The sequence below is a fragment of the Plecotus auritus genome, assembly GCF_963455305.1.
Source record: "Plecotus auritus genome assembly, chromosome: 3".
In the NCBI taxonomy this organism is placed as follows: Eukaryota; Metazoa; Chordata; class Mammalia; order Chiroptera; family Vespertilionidae; genus Plecotus; species Plecotus auritus.
The window spans coordinates 79,252,200-79,276,809 of NC_137772.1; the positions used below are offsets into that span (position 1 = coordinate 79,252,200).

General features: G+C 42.2%; 1 protein-coding gene across 4 annotated transcripts in view; it reads left to right on the plus strand.

The window, feature by feature from the left end:
• The window catches only part of DIAPH3 (diaphanous related formin 3), a gene marked incomplete at its 5' end in the record, with an annotated part of 566,313 nt that overhangs the window by 414,931 nt on the left and 126,772 nt on the right, over positions 1-24,610 (plus strand). For all 4 annotated transcript variants that reach the window (XM_080660806.1, XM_080660807.1, XM_080660808.1 and 1 more), the window contains 2 exons: positions 19,039-19,134; positions 19,580-19,639. In XM_080660806.1, coding sequence (XP_080516932.1) covers positions 19,039-19,134; positions 19,580-19,639 — 156 coding nt within the window. The remainder of the gene's footprint in view (positions 1-19,038; positions 19,135-19,579; positions 19,640-24,610) is intronic.

Consider the following 24,610-nt stretch of genomic DNA (forward strand, 5'->3'; position numbering starts at 1 on the left):
TGGTCCATATTAACAACTTAAATATGTTTCATTATTTTTTCACATTCAACGTATTTCAGTATATGAATGTCATAGTTTATTTGGTCTGTCTCTTGCAGATGGGCATTTAGGTTGTTTAAGTCTCCTGTTACTATGAACAACATTGTAATGAATATCCTTGTATATATGCCCTTGTATATATACATGTGAGTTAAAGTAGGATCATTTTCTTAGAAAAAAAATATTTCATCAAAAGGTATGTGCAATTTTATTTCGGATATAGATTACCAGATTGCATTTCAAAGAGGTTGCATCTGTTTTATATGTCCATCAACAATGTGTTGAGTGACCTGTTTTCTAACCTTTACCATTGTTCTAAATTTTTATTATTGCTGTGCTGATAGGTGAAAAAGGATCTCCCACTGATGTATTTGGAATATTTTTTAATTATGAGTAAGGTTGAGGGTTATACTCTGTAAAAGTCTCATTTATTTTTATGATGGGTTTCTTGAACATAACATTTCTCTGGTTTTTCATTGTTTTGTTGTTGTTTTGAATTTGTTGGTCTTCTTCCTACTGAGCTATAATGTTCTTTATTTAAATAAAAATTCAGTCTTAAGGAATACCTGTGTGTCAAATATTTTTTTCTCCTTTCATTGTTTATGTGTACACTTTGTTCTTATTATTCTTTTGATTTGTAGATATTTAATAAAATGAAATCTGCATGGCATTTGGGTATAAGGATTTTTCTTAGAAATATCTTTTTTTTCCACAATTAATGAAAAATATACTTTTCTATGTTGTCTGCTATACTTTTGCAATTTCATATTTTAATGTTGAAATGTTTGATCCAGTTGAAATTTATTTTGGTATAAATGGCAGAGTGGGATTCAAATAAATTACCATCACCACAGTAGTTACTTAATATTTTCTTATACTCTACGGATTGAAATGCCACATTTATTATGTATCACGAATTGAGTTTTCATGTGTATTTGATATTAATTATCAAGAGCAGTATATAATGTGCATTATTTTCCAAGCTTATTTATCACAGAACCACCCCCGCTTGCCCCACAAAAGACAGACACACACACACACACACACACACACACACACACGCACACACACCTACCTTCTCGTGGTACCAGCATTCTGTATATATACTTTGGGAAATTCTGTTTGTCTTATTGAAGTTTTGTTTTTTAAATATAGGATATCTATTGAATACAATCTAAATTTTTGCTATAATGTTTTGTAATAGCAAGCTAATTCATTGATTATATGGTTACTTTTAAATCTTGTGCCTTATGTGTATTTACATGCTTTTTTTTATAGAAATGAGCAAATAACTTAAATTTCTGTTATTTTGCTTATCATTTACATTAGTTTTAAAAATGAAAAAACTTCAATAAAAGATTTCAGATGAAGGAAAATTAGAGACCTTCATGAGTTAAAACTAAATGAGTATAATGCCAAAATCATTTTCTTACAACAGAATCAAAATCATAAGAAATTTGAAAATTAAAAATTAATAACAATACTTAATGATTTTTAAAGTATATTTATATCAACATTTTTTCCTGGTTGTTTATATAATTAAAATAGTACAGTGCTTTATATATCACAGCCAATAATGGATTTTTTTAAAATATATTTTATTGATTTTTTTTACAGAGAGGAAGGGAGAGGGATAGAGAGCCAGAAACATCGATGAGAGAAAAACATCGACCAGCTGCCTCCTGCACAACCCCCACTGGGGATGTGCCCGCAACCAGGGTACATGCCCTTGACTGGAATTGAACCTGGAACCCTTCAGACCACAGGCCGACACTCTATCTACTGAGCCAAACCGGTTAGGGCCAATAATGGATTTTTTAAAAATCCTCACTGGAGGATATTTTTTCTATTGATTTTTAGAGAAAGTTGAAGCAGGGGGGTGGAGAGAGAGAGAGAGAGATAGAGAGAGAGAGAGAGAGAGAGAGAAACCTGGATGAGAGAGAGCCACATCAATTGGTTGCCTCCCTTGATTAGGAATGGAACCAGAGACCCTTCAGTATGCAGGCCCATGTTCTAACCACTGAGCAACATCCACATAGGACAGGGCTAATGGATTTTTTTAAGACTAGAGAATTCAACCCTGGCTTATGTGGCTCAGTGGTTATTGTGTCCATTCCTGGGTTGCAGATTTGATCCCTGGCCCTAGTCACAGGGGGTGTGGGAGGTGGCCAATAGATTTGTCTTACATTGATGTTTCTCTCACTCTCCCTCCCTCTCTCTATCTCTCTCCCTCTCCTTCTCCCTGTCTCTTTCCCTCCCACCCTCCCCCCTTTCATTCTCTCTAAAAATCAATGGGAAAAATATCCTCCAGTGAGGATTAAGAACAACAACAAAAAAGACTAGAGAATTCATATAAGAAAAAGTCTTTTACTCTCTCTATAACTGTTTACTATAAGGCATGATATTATATTCTAACTTATATACAATATAATAAATAGTATGATAAGTATGATTTTACATTCAAACATACCTGTAATATATTTTCCCACTCAAGCTTTGAAAATATAGCCTTATATAGCAACTAAAAGAGTGATCCTGTTGTCTGTGCTCACAGTTCAAAGATAATTGCCACAGGTTCAAGCATATTTCAAGGTAGCAGGAAGTGAGTAGCAATGTGTGATGGCTATCTTAGCTCTTGCAGATGTTCAAGATAAGAAGAGGGAGAGAGGTTATCAATCTACTAGAGGCCCAGTGAATGAAATTCCCGGGTATCGGGCCTAAACCAGCAGTCGGACATCCCTCTCACAATCCGGGACCACTGGCTCCTAACTGCTCACCTGCCTGCCACCCTGATCATCTCTAACCACCCCTGCCTGCCAGCCTGATTGACCTTAACTGCCCCCCCTGCCAGCCTGATTGCCCCAACTGCCCTCCCTGCTGGCCTGGTCACCCCCAACTGCCTCCCTGCTGGCCTGGTTGCCCCTCACTGCCCCCCGCCCCGCTGGCCTGGTTGCCCATCCCTGCCCCCCTTCCCCCACCAGCCTGGTTGCCCCACGCAGCCTACTGTTTGGTCGTCCCTCACTAACACCCCTGCCAGCCTGGTCGCCCCTCATGGCCCCCCGGCTGGCCTGGTTTCTGCCAACTGCCCCTCCTGCCAGTCTGGTCACCCCTCACTGCCCCCCTCTGCTGGCCTGGTCTCCACATGCAGCCTGCCATTCAGTCGTTATGTGAGGGTATCCTGACCAATTTGCATATTACCCTTTTATTAGTATAGCTGCCTCTTCTATTGCTAGAAACACCACAGCAGATGTCCACCTATGCTTTAATGGTCAGAAATGCATTACATGCTCCCCACCCCTCACCCCACCTTCCTTGCAAGGGAACCTCACAATGAGGTTTTAACTTTTCCAGCCTCTGTAGTGGAAGCAGATAAGAGAGTGAACATTTTACATTGGTCAAGCAAATTGGTGCAAAAGAATGGTCATCATGATATTAAAATAATAGCTTGTAGTTATTAAGGCCTTACCATGTGTAAGGCACTATTCTAAGCTCTTCACATATATTATCTTACTTAATCCTCACCACAGCCCTTGGAGGTAGATACTATTATTACATCCATATCATGGTTAAGGAAGTGGCACACAGCTGGTAAGAGTAAGAGTGAAATTTAAGCCCAGCACTTTGATTCCTTGATTTTGCTTTTAGTTTTTCTATTTTAGGGGTGGGGGAGACTGCCTTCTTTGTAAAATATTCTAATTGTTTTCCTTCTAACTTATAACAGGAAAAATACTTAATTCAAGCTATGCAAATACTGAAGTAAAAAAACAAATATTAAAATATTGTTTCTAATATAAAATTCCACTATGGTTGAGTGAGTCATTTCATTAAAAGAGAGCTGTTCTAGTTATCATGTTATCAGTTAAATCCCAATGAAAATTAGCTTTCTAACTCCTCTGACTCAAATTTTTATTTTCATATCTAAATTAAGACAAGTTCAAAGACTTTGCTCTCTTGTTTAAGTAGTATTTTGAGCTTTGTTCTGGAACTTTACAGGTTGAACCAGGTTACCAAACAAAGCAAATGCAGTTTGGTTCCCAGAAGGCCAATAATCAGCAGCATAGAGTAAGATTTTATATAATTTTGTTAGGGCAACTGTCTCATTTCTTCTAGAAGGAGTTGAATTGTGTGCGGCAGCTGCACACTTCAGTAACTGGAGAAATGGAGCATTTATTCCCTGTGTCCACTCTAAATTCCAGGTGGTCATCCTTATGTCTCTTACTACTACTGAAATCACATAAAAAGTGGTGAGACATATTAAGACAAGTGAAATGAGTAAGACAGTGAAAGACAGATACTGTATGATTTAGCTTAACTTGTGTAATCTAAAGAAAAGAAAAACAAAAAATACAAATCAACCCAAACCAAAGTCATCCACACAGAGAACAGATTGGTGATTGCCAGAGGGGAAGCAAGTGGGCAAATTGGCTGAAAGGATCAAGAGGCACAGACTTCCAGGTACAAAATAAATCAGTCATGGTATATAATGTACAGAATGGTGACCATACTCAATAATATTATATTGGAAATTTTAAGTTGCTAAAGAAAGTAAATCTTAAAAGTTCTCATCACAAGAAGAGATACTTTTTATAATTTTGTTTGTGTAACAATAATAACTAGCCTTATTGTGGTGATCATTTTGCAATATATACAAATATAGAATTATGTTGTACACCTGAAACTAATAAAATATTCTTGAAATTAAAAAATATTTGAAGTGCTGAGACTTAAAGAAGGTGGTATGTCAGGAGAAAATGGAAGTATAATAGGAGCTGCGAAACCACATGCAAAATTTACGCAGTGGAAAAGGTCACATGTTGAAAACAGTCATTTCTTCCTAAAATCCCCTTTACATATTAGTTTGCCTTATAGCTTACCTTTAGCTCTCTTTTCTTATCATGATGCACACTCTTCCTAAGAGAGCTCATGCTCTACCATAATATCATAACTACCACAGCAAAGATGAACTTATACTCAGTTCTTACTGTGTTCCAGGCATCCTTAAGCATTGCACATGATTTTACCCTCTTTAATCCTCCCAATAAAGTTGTGAAGTAGGTCTAATTATTACTCGCACATTAAAGTTGAGGAAAAAATGAGGGTTAGTAAGGTTAAGTAATTTGCCCAAAGTCACCATAATTGTAAATTGAAAAGCCAATTCTTAAATACAGGTTGTTTGAATTCAAAACTTGTGTTTTCTGCCATTTCATGTGCTCACACTCTTTTGTGTAGCATCAAGTATGAGCAATGTGCTCCCAAATTAAGCCTGTCAGTATAACTAGTTCCTCTCCCCTAAATGTTAAATCTATGAATCCATCAGCCTTCTAGACACCTTTAATTACCTGCAGCTGGATACCTTGTGAACATCTCAATTTAACATATCCAAAACCAAATTTCTCTCTAGGCTCAGCCCATTCTGCCAAACAAAAATAATTCAGCACTTGGTGAATTATCTATCTATATAAAAGCCTAAGCAACCGTCACAACCAAACGGACGACCGAACAGGCTACTTAGGGTGACCAGGCTGGCAGGGGGGTTAGTGAGGGATGACCAAACGACCGAGCAGCAGGGTGCGTGGAGTGACCAGGCCAGCAGGGGGGTTAGTGAGGGGCGACCAAACGACTGAGCAGCAGGCTGCGTGGGGCAACCAGGCCAGCAGGGGTGTTGGTGAGGGGCTACCAAATGACCGAGCAGCAGGCTGTGTGGGGAGACAAGGCCGGTAGGGGGAGCAGTTGGTGGCAACCAGGCTGGTGGGGGGCAGTTGGGGACAATCAGGCTGACAGGCAGAGGTGGTTAGGGGTTATCAGGCTGGCAGGGGGGGGCAGTTAGGGGTGATCAGGCAGGCAGGCAGGTGAGCAGTTAGGAGCCAGTGGTCCAGAATTGTGAGAGGGATATCCAACTGCCGGTTTAGGGATCGGGCCTAAACCGGCAGTTGGACATCCCCCAAAGGGTCCCAGATTGAAGAGGGTGCAGACTGGGCTGAGGGAACCCTCCCCCCTACCCTCCCACCCCCGTGCACAAATTTTGTGCACCGGGCCTCTAGTCCTATGTAATAAAAGGCTAATATGCGAATCAACTGAACAGCAGAAAGACCCGTTGCTATGAAGCGCACTGACCACCAGGGGGCAGATGCTCAATGCAGGAGCTGCCCCCTGGTGGTCAGTGTGCTCCCACAGGGGGAGTGTTACTCAGCCAGAAGGCCGGTCTCACAGCTGGTGAGTGCAGCAGAGGTGGCGGGAGCTGGAGAGTGGGTCTAAGCCATCAGTTGGACATCCCCCTGAGGGCTCCCAGACTGCGAGAGGGTGCAGGCCGGACTGAGGGACACCCCCGAGTGCACTGATTTCGTGCACTGGGCCTCTAGTATAATCATATGTCCAAGTGGCCAAGCCAGATACCTGGAAATTAGCCTCAACTTCATTGTTTAATACATTCATGCAGACCAAGAGTTTTCTGTTCTTCCTCCTTTCTCTTTTTCATTTTCACCTATTCCATTCCTCACCTGAGACCTGTGGTCACAATTTATCTAGATTTAAATCACTAAACCTGATGTCTCCTTATTTTCCTTGCCCTCTGTCTTGTCTCTTCTCATGTGACCTTTCTAAAGTAGAAATTTGACCATATTTCTTTCTAGCTTAGAATGAGTTAATGGCTCCCTTAAAGCCAAAAGCCAAACTCCACAGCCTACCTCCTCAGCATCACCTCTCAGCACTCCCCTGACTGGTACCCCGCTCTCCTTTCCTACAGACATCTGAGTTTTCCCTAGTGTTTCACATCCCTCCAGAAGCCCTGACTTGTACAACTGTTCTGTGAGCTCAGCAGGACTTTCCCTCTTCAGGAAGCTCTGGCAAACCTAAAGCTGTTCTTTAAGTCAGGCATCCAGGAGGCCTGTGACTGCAGTCCCTTCTTCCTTTGCCCCATACCAGGTGTCCTTTCTGATCTGGAGATCACCACCATAACACCCATGTTGTTGTATTATTCCATTTGTTACCTCTCTTCCCCTTATCAGAAGCAAGCAGTTTAGGTCAACAATCAACTACTCCCTTTCTTCCACTTCTTCCCCCTCCTTAAGCACCTCCTCCATCTTCGTCTTCCTTCCCCTCTCTCCCCTCCCCCTCCTCCCCCTCATCCTCCTCCTCTGCCTCTGTCTCTGCCTTCTCCTCCTCTTCCCCCCGCCCCCCGCTACCATTTCCTCCATTGCCTTTCCTCTCAGGAATATTTTTAAGTTACTTTGTATTAACATAATGTTTGCAAATTCCTAAATGAAATATACTAGGCTCATAGCATAGTAAAATTTCTCCTTCACTTCTCTCAACTTCCTCCCACTTCCCAGAGGCAAACACTTTTAATTCTTAAGGTTTTTCCTCTAGTATTTACCTCTTCCCTATTTCCAGATAATATGCTTAGATTATTATTTGTCCATTTGAGACATTACCAAGTTCCTGAGAAGTGGTTGAAGACTTAGCTCCCTTATACTCTCTCCCCACTTATTCTCTCCTCATATACCCCTTCTCCTTTACCCCTGCTGACTTCATATTGTAATTGTGTCACATTTTATGGTCAAAAGAATAGCCAGTGTTTATAGTGTTGCAGATGTGTAAATATTCCTTAGCCCTCCAGTTAATATTCCATGACTATTTCCTATTGGTAAGAATGTTATTTCTAGGTTTTATTAATTCGCTTCGTATTTGTGTATACCTGTCACTCTTTTCTCCAAATGCTCTGACAGAGCTGTGGAATAAGTAGCATTATTTTTGCAAATGGTCCAACACAGCAGATTTGTTTTAAGTTCCTTGGCCATGGTTCTCTCCTCTAGCCCAATTTTCTCCCATTCTATCTGAACTGGCTGCTCTGGGCCTAGGACACAAATTCCATGCTGAGATTTTGCCACTGTGCTATTTCATCCCTCTCTTTTTCTGGATTCCCGGTTTATCTTTTTCTTTCTTGTTTTGCAAAAGTTACACCTTCCAGTAGCTATCTAAGAATGAGTGCATATAGAACCTTTTAGGATCTTCTCTGTATCCACAGTTATCTGCAATTTCAGTGTTGTACCTTGGCTTGGGGAAAATGTAATTTAAAAAAAAAAAGAATATTCTGTACCATATCACTGTCTTATCTCCTGCTTCTTATATTTAGGTGGTTCTCAAGATGCTATTTCTCTGGATACAGTCATTTGTCCTTCCAGAGTTTTTCTTGCAACTATGAAGCAAAGGGAAAGTCTTACCACTATTTCCAAGGCCTTTCTCAGGGTCTGGTCCATCATTCTGAATGAGTATTTTTTGTAATATCAAAGTGATTCTTTAGCATAATACTCTCCAGGTCCCTCCATGTTGTCTGAAAGGGTAAAAGATCTTTCTTTTTAATAGCTAAACTAGAGGCCCGGTGCACAAAATTTGTGAACTCGGGGGGGGGGGGGGGGCGCTGACCCTCAGCCCAGCCTGCACCCTCTCCAATCTTGGATCCCTCTCACAATCCAGGACTACTGGTTCCCAACCACTCACCTGCCTGCCTGCCTGATTGCCCCTAACTATTTCTGCCTGCCAGCCTGATCACCCCCTAACCACTCCCCTGCCAGCCTGATTGACGCCTAACTGCTCCCCTGCTAGCCTGATTGCCCCCAACTGCCCTGCCCTGCCGGCCTGATTGCCCCCACTGCCCTCCCCTGCCAGCCCGGTTGCCCCCAACTGCTCTCCCCTGCCAGCCCAGTCACCCCCAACTGCCCTCCCCTGCCAGACTGGTTGCCCCTAACTGTCCACCCCTGCCAGCCCGATCGCCCCCACTGCCCTCCCCTGCCAGCCATGTCACTCCTAACTGGCCTCCCCTACCGGCCTGGCTGCCCCCAACTGCCCTCCCCTGCCGGCCATCTTGTGGTGGCCATCTTGTGACATGACAGTCAATTTGCATATTACCTCTTTATTATATAGGATAGTATTTCATTGTATAAATATACCACAGCTTTTTTAATCCACTCATCTACTGATGAGCACCTGGGCTGTTTCCAGATCTTAGCTATCCTATCTAATAAAAGAATAATATGCAAATTAACCATCACTTCGCTACACCCACAAGCCACGCCCACAAGCCAGTCAGGAGCGAATATGCAAATAAACCCAACCAAGATGGCTATGGCCACAGAGAGCAGGAGGGAGGCTTGGGTTTCCCCGGCAATGGAGGAAACCAAGCTTTCCGCCTGCCCTTGCCCCCCTAGGCCTCCACACAAGGCTACAAAGTTTCAATGAATAGAAGATACATAAACGCAAACAGAAATGGCAGCAGCCACGGAGCTGGAAAGAGCAGGAGGCTAGGGTTGCCCCTGGCGATGCAGGAAGCCAAGCTTTCCACACACCCTGGCCGGCCCAGGCCTCCGCTTAAGGCTACAAAGTTTCAATTATAGAAGATGCATAAATCCCAACAGAAATGGCTGCCGCCACGGAGCAAGCAGAAGGCTTGGCTCTGCTCCAGGCTACAAAGTTTCAGTTGTAGAAGATAAATAAACCCCAGATACCAGGGCCTCCACTTGGGTCGCTAGGGGGTGTGGCCAGCCTGCAAACCACCACAGGCCCCTCGCCTAGGCCGCCCCACGCCCCAAGGGAACCGAACCCCCACCATGATCTGGGACACCCTTCAGGGCAAACCAGCCGGCCCCCACCTGTGCACCAGGCCTCTATCCTATCTAATAAAAGAGTAATATGCAGGTTGACCATCACTCCAACACACAAGATGGTTGCCCCCATGTGGTCAGAGATCCTGCCCCCATGTGGACACAAGATGGCCACCACAAGATGGCCTGCAGGGGAGGGCAGATGGGAGGGACCAGGCCTGTAAGGGAGGGCAGTTGGGGGCGATCAAGCCTGCAGGGGAGGGCAGTTAGGGGTGACCAAGCCAGCAGAGGAGGGAAGTTGGGGGCAACCAGGCCTGCAGGGAAAGGCAGTTGGGAGGGACCCAGGCCTGCAGGGGTGAGCAGTTGGGGGGGCCCAGGCCTGCAGGGGAGGGCAGTTGGGGGTGACCAGGCCTGCAGGGGAGGGCAGTTAGGGGGGACCAGGCCTGCAGGGGAGGGCAGTTAGGGGCAAACAGGCTGGCAAGGGAGCAGTTAGGCATCAATCATGTTAGCAGGGGAGTGGTTAGGGGGTGATCAGGCTGGCAGGCAGAAGTGGTTAGGGGAAATCAGGAAGGCAGGCAGGCAAGCAGTTGGGAGCTAGCAGTCCTGGATTGTGAGAGGGATGTTCGACTGCCCGTTTAGGCCACCAGGATCGGGCCTAAATGGGCAGTGGGACATCCCTCGAGGGGTCCCAGATTAGAGAGGGTGCAGGCTGGGCTGAGGGACACCCCCCTCCCCCGTGCACAATTTTCGTGCACCGGGCCTCTGGTTGTAAATAATGCTGCTATGACCATAGGGGTGCATATATTCTTTCTGATTGATGTTTCAGGATTCTTGGGATATATTCCAAGAAGTGGGATTACTGGGTCAAATGGCAATTCCATTTTTAATTTTTTGACGAAACTCCACACTGTTTTTCATAATGGTTGCACTAGTCTGCATTCCCGCCAGCAGTGTACTAGGGTTCCTTTTTCTCCACATCCTTGCCAGCACTTGTTGTTTGTTGATGTATTAATGGTAGCCATCCTGGCAGGTGTGAGGTGGTACTTCATTGTTTTAATTTGCATCTCTGTGATGATTAGTGACAATGAGCATTTTTTCACATCTCTCTTGGCCTTTTGTATGTTTGTTTTGGAGAAGTATCTATTTAGGTCTTCTGTGCATTTTTTAATTGGGTTATTTGTATGAGTACTGTATATATTTTGTCAATTAACCCTTTATCAGATGTATCATTGGCAAATATATTCTCCCAGTGGGCTCCCTTTTCATTTTGATTCTGGTTTCTTTTACTGTGCAGACACTTTTTACTTTGATGTCGTCCCATTAGTTAATTTTTTTTTGTTTCGCTTGGCCTAGGCGTTGTGTCAGTAAAAATTCTGCTAAGTGAAATAAGCCAATCAGAGAAAGACAAATATCATATGATCTCACTTATATGTGGAATCTGATGGAACAAAATAAACTGATGAACAAAATAGATCCTGAGACATGGAAGCATGCAACAGATTGACAATTCTTAGAGGGAAGGTGGGGAGGGAGTATTAACCAAAGAACTTATATGCATAACCCATGGACACAGATACTAGTGCAGTGAAGGCCTGGAGAGAGGGCTGGAGTGACAAGGAGGGAGTCAATGGCGGGAGGAGACAAGGGGAATATCTATAATACTTTCAACAATAAAGATAATTTAAAGAAAAAGAAAAGGACCTCCAAAAATAATGCCCAAATTTTTGTCTGAATTTGAGGCCAGAATTTTCTGTTTACTTCCAGAAGTTATCTGGACGTACCTGCTAGCACCTTGTACTCACATGTCCAAAAGGAAACTCATTATCTTCTCCAACATTTATCCCCCATTAAACTCAATATTATTTTTAAGTTTTCCATATTTTCTCTTTCTCCAGTCATAGGCCCCAAGGACCTCAAATATGTCTGTCTCACTCACTCCTTTATTTCCTGGCTGTTCCCTCATCCTATTGATTCAGCTTGAGAAATATCCTCAGCTCTACCTTCTCCATTTCACTGAAACTTCTAAAAATACTGTTTACGAATTAAAGCAGGTGCTGTGTTATTCAGACATAGCAAAGCTTTGACTATTGCAGTTAGTTTATTTATTTAAAACAGTTTCACAGCAGGAGAGAGGCTATAAATATTTTTAACATAAATTGACTTGCAGTTAGAGAAATTGAATTCTAGTCTGTAATAAAAATGGCTAATTTTCATTTCTCTGGTTTGTATTAGAATAATGTAAATATGAATCATTTAAATGCTCTACTATACCTCACTTTTGTTTTTACTCATATATTGCCTTTGTACTGCCCTTCTTTCTGCCAGGTATGCTGTTCGCTCCCCAGTCCCTGCAGCGCTCCCTCCTGCCTGTGTGTCAGGTCATCACTCACCAGGAAGCCTCACATCCCCATGGTTCCTGTAGATCCCTCCCCTGTCTGTCACACTTACTGCTCCTTTTGAGCAGAACACATTTGTTAACTCTTGGTATCTAGCTATCCTTAGTGCTTAGTAGTCCTGGTATATAGTAGGTGTTCAGTAAACATGTGCGGAATGAATATTCCAAATGCATTTTTAACATTTGAAAAAATCCTGTCATTATATCTCTTCACCTTACACACTGGATTATGTTAAGGCTCTATTTGTACTTTCAATTAGAATTTCCCTTAGAGCCGAAACTGGTTTGGCTCAGTGGATAGAGCATCGGCCTGCGGACTGAAAGGTCCCAGGTTCGATTCCAGTCAGGGCACGTACCTTGGTTGCGGGCACATCCCCGGTGCAAGGTGTGCAGGAGGCAGCTGATCGATGTTTCTCTCTCATCGATGTTTCTAACTCTCTATCCCTCTCCCTTCCTCTCTGTAAAAAATCAATAAAATATATTAAAAAAAAAAAAAAGAATGTTTCTGTTAAAAAAAAAAAAAAGAATTTCCCTTAGAAATGTTCTTATATATCATATCCTTTAGAAAAGGACATAGTAATCAAGTACACTATAGAAGATTTATTTAACTTATAATGTATCTAACACAGTGCTTGAAACATAATAAGCAGGCATTCATAAACTTCCTAAAGCACTATGACGTTCATTTACGAATTTATTTCTTTACATTTTTATATCACCTAGCAATTTACCATGTGCTTTTATTTCTATTATCTCATGTGATCCTCTTATTAACACTAGACAGGTATAGTCTCTGTTACACATATCAGAAATGATTATGACACTAGTCTGGTGTCACACAGTTAGTTGAGAGCTCATACTAGAATTAGCAGGTGTTCTTAGGTATTGTATTCTTTCCATTATGCGTGTGGTTGTGAAGGCCAAGAAAAGCCATCAGCTCTGGAGGCAAGAGCAGAGATAGAGGTTCAGGTGGAGAGTAATGGACAGGCCAGAGGATTGTTTGGGGAGAGTCACAGGCAGTTGTCTTTAGCTGAATAATAGGCTGTGATGTTGGAAGTAAGAGATAAGATCAGAAGAGCAATTAGAATCAGTGTCGGGAGCAAGTGAAAGAGATGGGACTTTATATTGTGGGAAGTGAGAGATATTAAAAATGTGTGACTGGGTGATTGAAGATTATAACTCTCCTTTAGGTCTTATCAGTACTGTATGAGATGCATTAGAATTAGGGAGAAACTGGAAGCAGTGTGACTCTAGGCAACTCATGTGATATTTCAGGTAAAAAATAATTCAGTTCTTGACCACCAACACACAAAGTTTACTCAGAAAAAGAAGCAATGGATCAATTCATGAGACACTTGGGAATGTGCATTAACAACTGAATGGATGTCTGCGACAGGGAAAAGGAAGAAACAAAGCTGTGTGTGGTTTACAACGTGGTGGGATGGGCCCCTACTATGTCCCTGCCCCATCTTCATCTATGACCTTCATTCTCCTGCACAATTACATTGCATTACATTCCCCCACCTGACTATATTGTGCTACATTTGTTAGTATAGCCAACATGTCTTAGTGAACACTTTCTATAATACTAGCCTTGTGGTAGGCATTAAAGATAAGTGAACAGCACAATCCCAGCTCAGGAACTCATCAACTGGGGGTAGAGACTGTTAAGTAAACAAAATTTTAAAAGATCTATTGTTCTGTGTACCTCATGCCTTTAGGACACAGAGGGCCACCCAGTTCAGCCTGCATAGGTCAGGAAAGGACTCACAATTATTGAAGGAGAAGAATGAGAGAGCTTGATGAAAAAAGTGAGAAGGATGCTCTGTGTAGAGAGGACAGCATATTCAAAGGAGTAAACTAGGGAGCATGGAACTGTGTTGTAAGCTGTTGGTGAGCCTGCAAGTGTCAGCATCTATCTCCTAAAAGCAGTGGGATTCCCCTGCCTGTCCATAATGTAATTATCACACTCAGGTATCTCAACATGGGTACAGTTTAATTTTTTAATATCGAGTGCACTGTAAAATTTCTCCAGTTATCTTAATAATGTCATTATAACCTTTTCACTTTTCAAGAGCTCATCAAAGATTGTGTGATACATTTACTTGTCATGTCTCTTTAATCTTTAATGTAGAACAGTGCCCTAACCTTTTCTTTTTTTCATTTTTCTCTTGGCCATTCATGATATTGATGATTTTTAAGAACCAATGTGATTTCAGTTATGTGGAATATAAAGAACAAAATAAACAAACAAAAAAATTGAAACAGACTTAGACACAGACACTGGACTGCTGGTTGCCAAGAGGGGAGGAGGGTTGGGGAATTGGGTGAAAGAGGTGAAGGAATTAAGAAGTACAAATTGGTAGTTACAGAATAGTCATAGGATGTAAAATACAGCATAGCAGTATAGTCAGTAATCTATACTAATAAAAGCGTCTCGCCCTCATGTCATCACAAGATGGCCACACCATGTCGTCACAAGATGGCCACCACAAGATGGCCACCCCCATGTTGTCACAAGATGGTGGGCAGGGGAGGGCAGTTGGAGGCAATCAGGTCAGCAGGGGAGGGCAGTTGGGGGCGATCAGGCCGGCAGGGGAGCAGTTAGGTGTCAATCAGGCCAGCAGGGGAGCAGGTAGGGGGTGATCAGGCCAGAAGGGGAGTGGTTAGGGGGTGATCATGCCAGAAGGAGAGTGGTTAGGGGGTGATCAGGCAGGCAGGCAGGTGAGCAGTTAGGAGATAGCAGTCCCAGATTGTGAGAGGGATGTCTGACTGCCGGTTTAGGCCCCATCCTGCAGGGATAGCAGTTCCAGATTGGAGAGGGTGCAGGCTGAGCTGAGGGACACCCCTCCAGTGCATGAATTTCGTGCACCGGGCCTCTAGTCTATATAATAAAAGCCTAAGCGACCATTACAGTGGAACGACCAGAACTACGGGTCACTATGAGTCACACTGACCACCAGGAGGCAGATGCTCAATGCAGGAGCTGCCCTCTGGTGGTCAGTGCACTCCCACAGGGGGAGCACCACTCAACCAGAAGCCAGGCTCACAGCTGGTGAGCGCAGCGGAGGTGGCAGGCAGTGGGACTAAGCTGTCAGTTGGACATCCCCCGAGGAGTTCCAGACTGCGAGAGGGTGCAAGCCTGGCTGAGGGGACACCTCCCCCCACCCCCCAGTGCACAAATTTCGTGTACCAGGCCTCTAGCATTGTTATAACTGTATGTTGCCAGGAGGGTATCGGAAATATTGAGGAGAACATTTTGTAAAGTGTTTTAACCATTATGCTGTATGTTTGAAACCAATACAAAATAATACTGAAAGTAAGGTGTAATTGAAAAAAAATAAGTAAATTGAAAATGTTAAAAAATAAAAGAGCTTAGGTCAGGTGTTTCACAGAATGTTTCTCACTCGGGATTTGTCTGATTGTTTCTTCCCATTTAGATTCAGGTTAAGTACAATTGTGCAACCTATTACATATGTTATGTTGTGTCTGCCTCAGTGCATTGCTTCAGCAGGCAGTTGTCAGCATGTACCATTGTTGTGATGTCAGATTTGATTATTTGGGTAAGGTGATAACTACCAGATTTCTCCATATCCTATTCCCCCTCAGCCTTATAGAGATTGGGGTTTTGTTGTGTTGTTTTAAATTTTTCCTTTATTGATTTTTAAAGAGAAAGGAAGGGAGAAGGATAGAGAGAATGAGAGAAACATCATCCATTGGCTGCCTCCTTCTTGCCCCCTACTGGGGATCGAGTGACCTGGAATTGAGCTGGTGACCTCTTGGTTCCAGGATTGATGCTCAACCGCTGAGCCACACCTGCTGGGCCAGATTGGATTTTGTAATCATTGATGATTTCTGGCAGAATCTGTTCTTACTGTGAGCTGTAATGTAGTGGCTTTCCTATTTCGCTCATATCTGTCTCCCTTGTATTAATGGAACTCAGCCCTCTTTATATCGTTGACATCTACTAGTTCCCAGTCTTCTTTAAGGGAGAGCTTTCTCTTGCTCCATGTTTATTTTTTGTTATTTTAGTATCAATATAGATGCATGTTTCTATTATTTCCGGTGTGTAACAATCCATTATTATCCAGTGCTCAAATTGTCTTGAATTTGTCTAATTCTGTCTGGTTCCTCTGTCCTTGAGCACTTTCTTGTTTTCTGGCACAACAATATGTTTCTGACTCATTTCACAATATCTTGTTCTCAGCCCTAAAATCAGCCATTTTCCTAAATATTCTGGTTCCTGTTAGCTAATAATGATACTTAGACACCAAGTTCCAAGGGGTAGGTGTGCATGTTGCTAGTGCATTCTCATTACTACTGGGCTCTTTGGGGCCACAAAGTGAGGAAAACTATTTTTTAAAACCTTGAGCATTTATGGTACATTTAAGTCTAATCCACCACTTCATAGCTCTTCCTTTCCTTCTACCATTTTATATTTGAATTTCCTTTCCCTTAGTGAGCACCCCTGTTGCCACGAATATTTATTTGTACCCATCCGTTCCATCTTACCATATACACATAAGATTTTCAGAATGACTGTATCAATGCCACTACCAGTAGAAAACGTACTAAGGAAAATTCACATTTTCTTTGTAGTTCTTTTTTCCCCTTAAAATGTATGCCATTTATCTCATGTTTGTTTTTTAGCTTTTTAAAATGTTTCCTTTTACTAATGAAATATATTCAAAACCTTAAATAGTTGGCATTACCTTTAGTTCTTTCTAGGAAAAATATACTTGAGTTTGAGTATAAATATTAAAAAAAATAGGTAGGTAGTTACTAATTGAAGTGTCTGAACTATTTAATGTGTTTTAATTAAAATAGCCATAAAGCCACTTGAGAATTAAATTCACATGTAAATTAATAATCTCCAAATGGTCTATTTATCACCCACTTTTTTATTACACTTACAAGGTTTAGTACTTTTCTAAGAATATGAATTAGAACCAGATGGAAAAGCAGTCGATGCACATTTATATATCTGTTTATAAACTGTGTTTTACTTGTATTCTATATTCATTTGTCATCTCATTCGTCCTCTATCAAGAGATTGCATCTCAAAAAAAGAAATTAAAATTCCAGAGGAAAATAGTTTTCTATTACTTTAGACATAACTATGTACCAGCCATACACATTCATAGAAAACTAGAGGCCCGGTGCATGAAATTCGTGCACGGGGGGGGGGGGGGGTGTCTCTCAGCCCAGCCTGCACCCTCTCCAATCTGGGACCTCTCAAGGGATGTCTGACTGCCCCTTTAGGCCCGATCCCAGGAGGATCAAGCCTAAACGGGCAGTCGGACATCCCTCTCACAATCCAGGACTGCTGGCTCCCAACTGCTCACCTGCCTGCCTTCCTGATTGCCCCTAACCGCTTCTGCCTGCCAGCCTAATCACCCCCTAACCACTCCCCTGCCAGCCCGATTGCCCCTAACTGCCCTCCCTTGCCGGCCTGGTCACCCCAACTGCCCTCCCCTGCCAGCCTGGTCCCCCCAACTGCCCTCCCCTGCAGGCCTGGTTCCCCCCTCCAACTGCCCTCCCCTGCCGACCCAGTCACCCCTAACTGCCCTCCCCTGCCAGCCTCATCGCCCCTAACTGCTCTCCCCTGCTGGTCTGGCCCCCCCCCAGTTGCCCTCCCCTGCAGGCCTGGGTCCCCCCAACTGCCCTCCCCTGCAAGCCTGATCACCCCCAACTGCCCTCCCCTGCAGGCCTGGTCACCCCTAACTGCCCTCCCCTGCAGGCCTGGTTCCCCCCCAACTGCCCTCCCCTGCAGGCCTGGTCCCCCCCCCCCAACTGCCCTCCCCTGGCAGGCCTGGTCCCCCCCCAACTGCCCTTCCCTGCAGGCCCGGTCACCCCCAACTTCCCTCCTCAGCCGGTCTAGTCACCCCTAACTGCCCTACTCTGCAGGCTTCATCGCCCCCAACTGCCCTCCTTTGCAGGCCTGGGTCCCCCCAACTGCTCTCCCCTGCAGGCTTGATCACCCCCAACTGCTCTCCCCTGCAGGCCATCTTGTGGTTGCCATCTTGTGTTCACATGGGGGCAGGATCTTTGACCACATGGGGGCAGCCATCTTGTGTCTTGGAGTGATGGTCAATTTGCATATTACTCTTTTATTAGATAGGATGCCTGAAAGTAAACTCTAAGGCACCAAAAGAGTTGGTGTTTCTTTGTATTTCAGTTGGGCAAGTAGTATTGTTGAAGCTTTTTTTCTGCTTTCTTTAAATATTATTTAACATAGATAACTAAAAGTAGCTATGGTTTCAAGAAAATCTGATATTAGTAGAGAGAAATGGCCCTACAGTTGCATCATTAATCATATACAGAATATCAACTTAAACTAATCATAATGTGGTTCAAAAAAACAAATGCTCCATTTGGTTTTTGAAATCCTCCATTTGTTTTTTAGATTTTTAAATCCTCCATTTGTTTTTTATTATAGAAGACAGACTTTTCATACATTCTGTAAAAATTTATAGTGATTGTTGTATAACACCTAAAGTTGGGGGATGATTATCCTCTGATATTAACAATCAGTTGTTGGAGTCATGTTCTCAAAAGTTAGCGTGGAAATACAATTTTGTGCAATAGGTTTAGACAGCAGAATATCAATAACACCAACAAAAGCACTCCCACACGTGGTCGATTTTAGAACTAAAGCTGATGCTTTGAAAATAACCCATTTCTACAAGGGAAATGTTATTTATGATAACCCAAGACACAGATATGATGAGAACCACATTCTCTAAAGTTATCGTGTCACTGGCCTATAAAAGCAGTGCTCCGGAGTGAATCAATGGAACTCGGTCCTCGAGGTGGACAGTAGTAGCACAGCACTAATGAGACAGATTTCATTAAAAGCTATTTGATTTATGAGAGAAGTAAAGTCCTATCATATTTTGAAATTGCTGGCTTAGTCCTAGCATCTGATCTTATTTCCCCTACCATCACCATCATGGTTTCTGTGTATTCTTGACATTGCTATGGTAACCCCTGCATCTCTTCTCACAGAGGGTGATGAGACAGGAGTGATGGATAGTCTGCTGGAGGCCTTGCAGTCGGGGGCTGCCTTCCGCGATCGAAGAAAAAGGACACCAAAGCCAAAAGGTGAACGTTATTCTTGTTTCATGTTACTTTCTAGGGAACTACCACAAAGAACAACCCTTTTATAGTTTTTAATTCTTTTAAAGTCAGGTGTCAAGAATGTAGTGCCATGGGCAACCATTCCTCAGAAGTTTCATAAGTTTTCTTAATCCTTCCCTTGCGATGACAAATGTCAGAGAGAAAAGCATTCCAGTTGGCCGGTGTCAGTAGCACATTACAAATCAATGCACTGAACCTAGGAAATCCTGATTAGTGTGACAAGTCTCAGCTGAAGAACCATATGTACTTCATCCCAATGGAGTTCACAGTAGCATAATTAAATGGGAAGTAAAAGTCATAACATTATTGCTTGCTTCTAGATATACTTAAACTTGAAAAATATACTGTTACACTTCTTGAGATGAACAGACCTCTATATTAAACTTCTTTTATATTTTTGTTTTAACAGATATTCAGCAGAGTCTCAGTCCCATGTCTCAGAGGCCTGTTCTGAAAGTTTGTAACCATGGTAATAAACAGCATTCATAAATTGCACATTCTTCTTATCTACTTTTATCCCATTGATCTGTGATTTCAGTAGACTGCTGTGAAGTTCTCAAGTTTCAATATAACTATAATAGTGAAAACGTGTGGATCTACACATTTGTTATAAGATTGTATACTCAGATTCTGCTGCCTGACAGTATTGCCTGAGCTAGTGTCTAGAGTTCTTCTTTCAGGTCTTGAGTGAATTTTTTTATTATTTGAAATTACCTCACACATTTCTGAACAGTGTTGTCCAGTGTACTCTTTCAAAAGCATTGTGCTTTCATATTACTATTTTAAGTAGTGGATTTACTATACATGGAGATGCAATTTGAAATGTGGAATTGTTACCTATTTTACTCTATGACATTTGCCAGTACAGTTTGAAATACTGTGACCCGCATTTTGACAAAAATCATTAATGCAGATTAGCTTCATGTGATATTACTTTGGATGGATGTGCTAGAATCACTGAAAAGAAGGTGAGTTAACTTAGTCTCTGGTATTTATGAGATTGAATCCTTTCAGAAATCTCTACCCAACTACTGCACACCAGTCTCAAGGTGCCGGTTTGTATTGATTGGATTTTATTTACTTTATTTCCCTTTTTCTCACTGTTATGTATTATGGGGTTCTGCTTACCTTCCTTAGTCAAAATGTAATTCACCCATTGTGATTGCCATTTCCTCAGGGTGAGAGCGTCACCAACTTCACCAGATTTCTAAGTGGAAAATACTTGACAGATTGCATTCAGGGGTGCTTTGGGGTACAGATGAGTTAAGTAGTTAAGTTTTAGCACTAATGTGTGATGCATGAGTAGAGAAATGTGTCAAATTTTTAAGAGAGTCTAAAATAATTATGAGGTAAGTAATTAAAAGACATGGTTATAATGATCTACTGCTCAAGGTAAAGAACATATAATAGATGCTTAATAAAGAAGAGGAAAGGTGAAACCCTGCAATAAAATTTTATATAAATCTTTTGACATTTTTCAACAGTAAGTTTTTGTTGTTGTTTTGCCTTCTTCTGCTCTAATAGTAAAAAAGAATTGTAAGAAATCAGATAAATTTGTTGTGGATCATTAATTCCTTATTGGGGTTTACGGTTTGGAATTATTGTAACATTCGAAATAATGGCAAACAGTGTAGAGGACAGTGTTTCCCTGGACCTCATAGATGTGTTTCATAGATGAGTACATGGAAACTCAGGCTAAAAACTTCTCAAAACTACACAGCTAGTTATTGACACAACTATGGCTAGGGTGCAGTTCTGATTTCCATCTCATTTTTCTTTTGATTATATATAGATACTTTGATTATTTTTTATTAGTAGTAAAATAAAATAAACAATGCAGCCCACATTGTAAGTCATTAAAGCACCATAGGCAACACAGTGGTCATGATCTATACTAATAAAAGGGTAATATGCTAATTAGACTTGGTGACAGGACATCTTTCGGATGTCCGACTTCCTTCCGGACAGTTAGGGGGCGACCAGGCCGGCAAGGGGACAGTTGGTGGGGGGTGCGATCAGGCAGGCAGGCGATTGGTTAGGAGCCAGCGGTTCCGGATTGCGAGAGGGATGTCCTGGGCCTCTAGTATGATTATAATGACATTTCTGTACCCCTGCCATGTTTAATTTTAAATAAATATTTTAGATGTAATGTAGGGGGAAATTATTTAAGATAAATTTGTGCCCTGGCCTCAGGGACCCAGTCCTTCTGTGTCTGCCATGCTAGGAAAGTGTCCAGGCTCCTGTAAATTACATATAAATTGTGATGTTTCAATCCATTTTGTAAAAGCAGATGAGCATTGCATTTCCATCTTTACTAAACCTGATATGTACTCTCTGAAGTCCTAGGCTATTGTAATATTAAGCTAGTAGGTTATAGAGCCAGCCAAAGGAGATATAATACAAATATCAAATTCTTTGTTGTAATATAAATGTAGTGGGTTGACATCTTTTTGAAACTTATTTTTTTATTTATATTTCTGCTGTGTTTTCACTGCACATTTTTAAGCAAGTGAAAACAAAATCCAAATGACCAAATTAATCTTTTAAGAACAGTATGTATAAAGATAGATTTATTAGAATGGATGTTGAAAAATGAAGAATATGATAAGGAAGGAATATTACAACAAGGATCATGATTATTTTTACAAAAAGATGACATTTCAAGCCTATTTGTAATCTTTCTATTTCTGAAAATTACTTATTTTCATTGAAAACTGAACTATGTGATTGAAATGTAACATATAACCCCTTTTACTTTTTAATTTGTTTTCATATACTTAAACAAAACTAGTGTCTGATACTTATACTTTCTACAAATATACAGTAGTTGATAGAATGTTGTAAACTGATATTAAAAGATTTATAAAATTTTCTGCAGGGTTATTACATGCCAAGCACTATGCTGAATGTTTCATACACATCCCATTTAATCTTTTCAGTATTCCTACCAAATAGTCACTACTTTAGTTTCCATTTTATAGTTGAAAATAACCAAGGATTAAACAGGTTTGATAGTTTGCTTAAGGTCCTGCAGTCAAATTTCGGCCCTGGGCCCGTCTAGATCTTAATCTCTCTGCCGTGTCGTGCTCTGAATGTAGCTGTTCAAATCCATACCTGTTGTTCCCATCCTTGAGCCGATGCTTATGTGTACATTTTTTTTCTCATGATATAAGGTTGAACTATTGATAAACCTCTCTGAGGGTTCCGGCCTCTGGTGTGTCTAGTCCAGCCATGGGCAAACTACGGCCCGCGGGCCGAATCCTGCCCGTTCGGCTGTTCTATCCGGCCCGCGGAGCCGAAAGAGCGGAGGGTTCTCTTGCTCTCCCCTCCGCTCCTTTACTTTGAATTTATATTAGTTCACACAAACACTCCATCCATGCTTTTGTTCCGGCCCTTCGGTCCAGTTTAAGAACCCATTGTGGCCCTTGAGTCAAAAAGTTTGCCCACCCCTGGTCTAGTCTCTTATTCCCAGATTGAACCGCTATGTAGTACTCTTTTCCTCTTCTGAGGCTGGATTACAAGGTATACCACCTCCTGCAATTATGACCACTTTTTATTCCTTCAATAAACTCTATATTCAAGCATCTATATTAATTAAAATAAATGCATGCTCTGTTAGAAAGATCATAGATGATTTACATTATATATATACTAGAGGCCCGGTGCACGAATTCATGCACGGGTGGGGTCCCTCTGGGTGGCCTGCAGGGATCGGGCTGAAACCCGCAATCCAACGCTGCCTGCAGCTCCTACCTACCGCCCCCGTTCATCCCAGCCCCACTGTGCCTGCTGCGGGCTTGCACCCAATCAGTCCCAATCAGAGAGGCTCACGCTGCCACAGCAGTGCTTGCCAGCCATGAGCTCTGTGTCTGGCGCCCTCCCAAGGGGAGTGGCCTGCAGGATCGGGCTGAAACCAGCTCTCTGACATCCCCTGAGGGGTCCCAGATTGCGAGAGGGTGCAGGCCAGGCTGAGGGACCCCACTGGTGCACGATCGGGCCAGGGAGGGCTCCATGGTGTGTCCAGCCCATCTGGCTCAGTCCTCATCAGCCAGACCCCAGCAGCAAGCTAACCTATCGGTCAGAGCATCTGCCCACTGGTGGTCAGTGCACATCATAGCGAGCGGTTGAGCAGGCTTAGCATAGCATTAGCATATTATGCTTCGATTCGTTGTTCGGTTGTTCTGCTGTTCAGTCTATTTGCATATTACCCTTTTATTATATAGGATATATATATATGGCATATTTATTTACAATTAGAAAATCCTAGCAAAGTATACTCTGAGACCTTGGTGTGTGTGTGTGTGTGTGTGTGTGTGTGTGTGTGTGTGTGTGTGTGTGTGTATTTTGACAAAGGATGGCCTCAAGCATTCTAACTTCTGTCAACTTCAGAAGCACAGAATGTACACACTGAGTAATCCAGCCCTTGTGCTGTGCTCCAAACGTCTAGCAAAAATACTATGGTTAAAGCCTTTACCTGTTTTATCTTTCATTTTACCTGTTAATGTCTGGGCAGAAATTAAGTGTTTGGTATTTTTCCTTGCTAAATCTTCATTCATTAACTTAGCAAATTTATTAAACACTTGCTAGGCATTTAAGATATAGAGATACCGTCTAAGAATTCACCATCCAGCGGGAAGATAGATGAGTAATAATTCTCATACCTGTATATTTGCTTAATGCTGAGTTAGGGGTAACACACAGAGTGTTGGCGAGTGTCAAGAAGTCTGGAAGACCAATTCAGACCTGGCTTCTAGAAGGACCTGAAATCCAAGCTGAGTTTTGAGAAATCCGTAGAAATAAGGCCAAAAACCCGAGGACAAGGGTGAGCCAAGAAAGCAGCCGCACGTACGTACTTTCTCAAGAGGTCCTTTCCTTTACAGGGCCATTATGGTCCCTGTAAAACCATGTGCTCTTATTCTTACATATTGTTAGATAACATAATAATAACACTCATATTAGCACCCTAGTCTTTCCCATTTTACAATATTCATTTCCCTAAAAATGTTCTTATTCAATGTCTGTCACATTACTCATGAGCTCCTTCAGGGAGCACGCAAGGCAATGAAGGAGGGTGTCTGTCTGGTCTACTGCTGTGACCCCAGTACTTAGCTGGGCTAATGCCTGATACGTGGATGTTTAATAAGAATGTACTGAGTGCCGAAACCGGTTTGGCTCAGTGGATAGAGCGTCGGCCTACAGACTGAAGGGTCCCGGGTTCTATTCCGGTCAAGGGCACGTACCTTGGTTGCGGGCACATCCCCAGTGGGAGGTGTGCAGGAGGCAGCTGATCGATGTTTCTCTCTCATCGATGTTTCTAACTCTCTATCCCTCTCCCTTCCTCTCTGTAAAATATCAATAAAATATATTTAAAAAAAAAAAAGAATGTACTGAGTGAACAGACATTTTTTTGGTTTAGGCTTGAATTGGACAATTAATATAT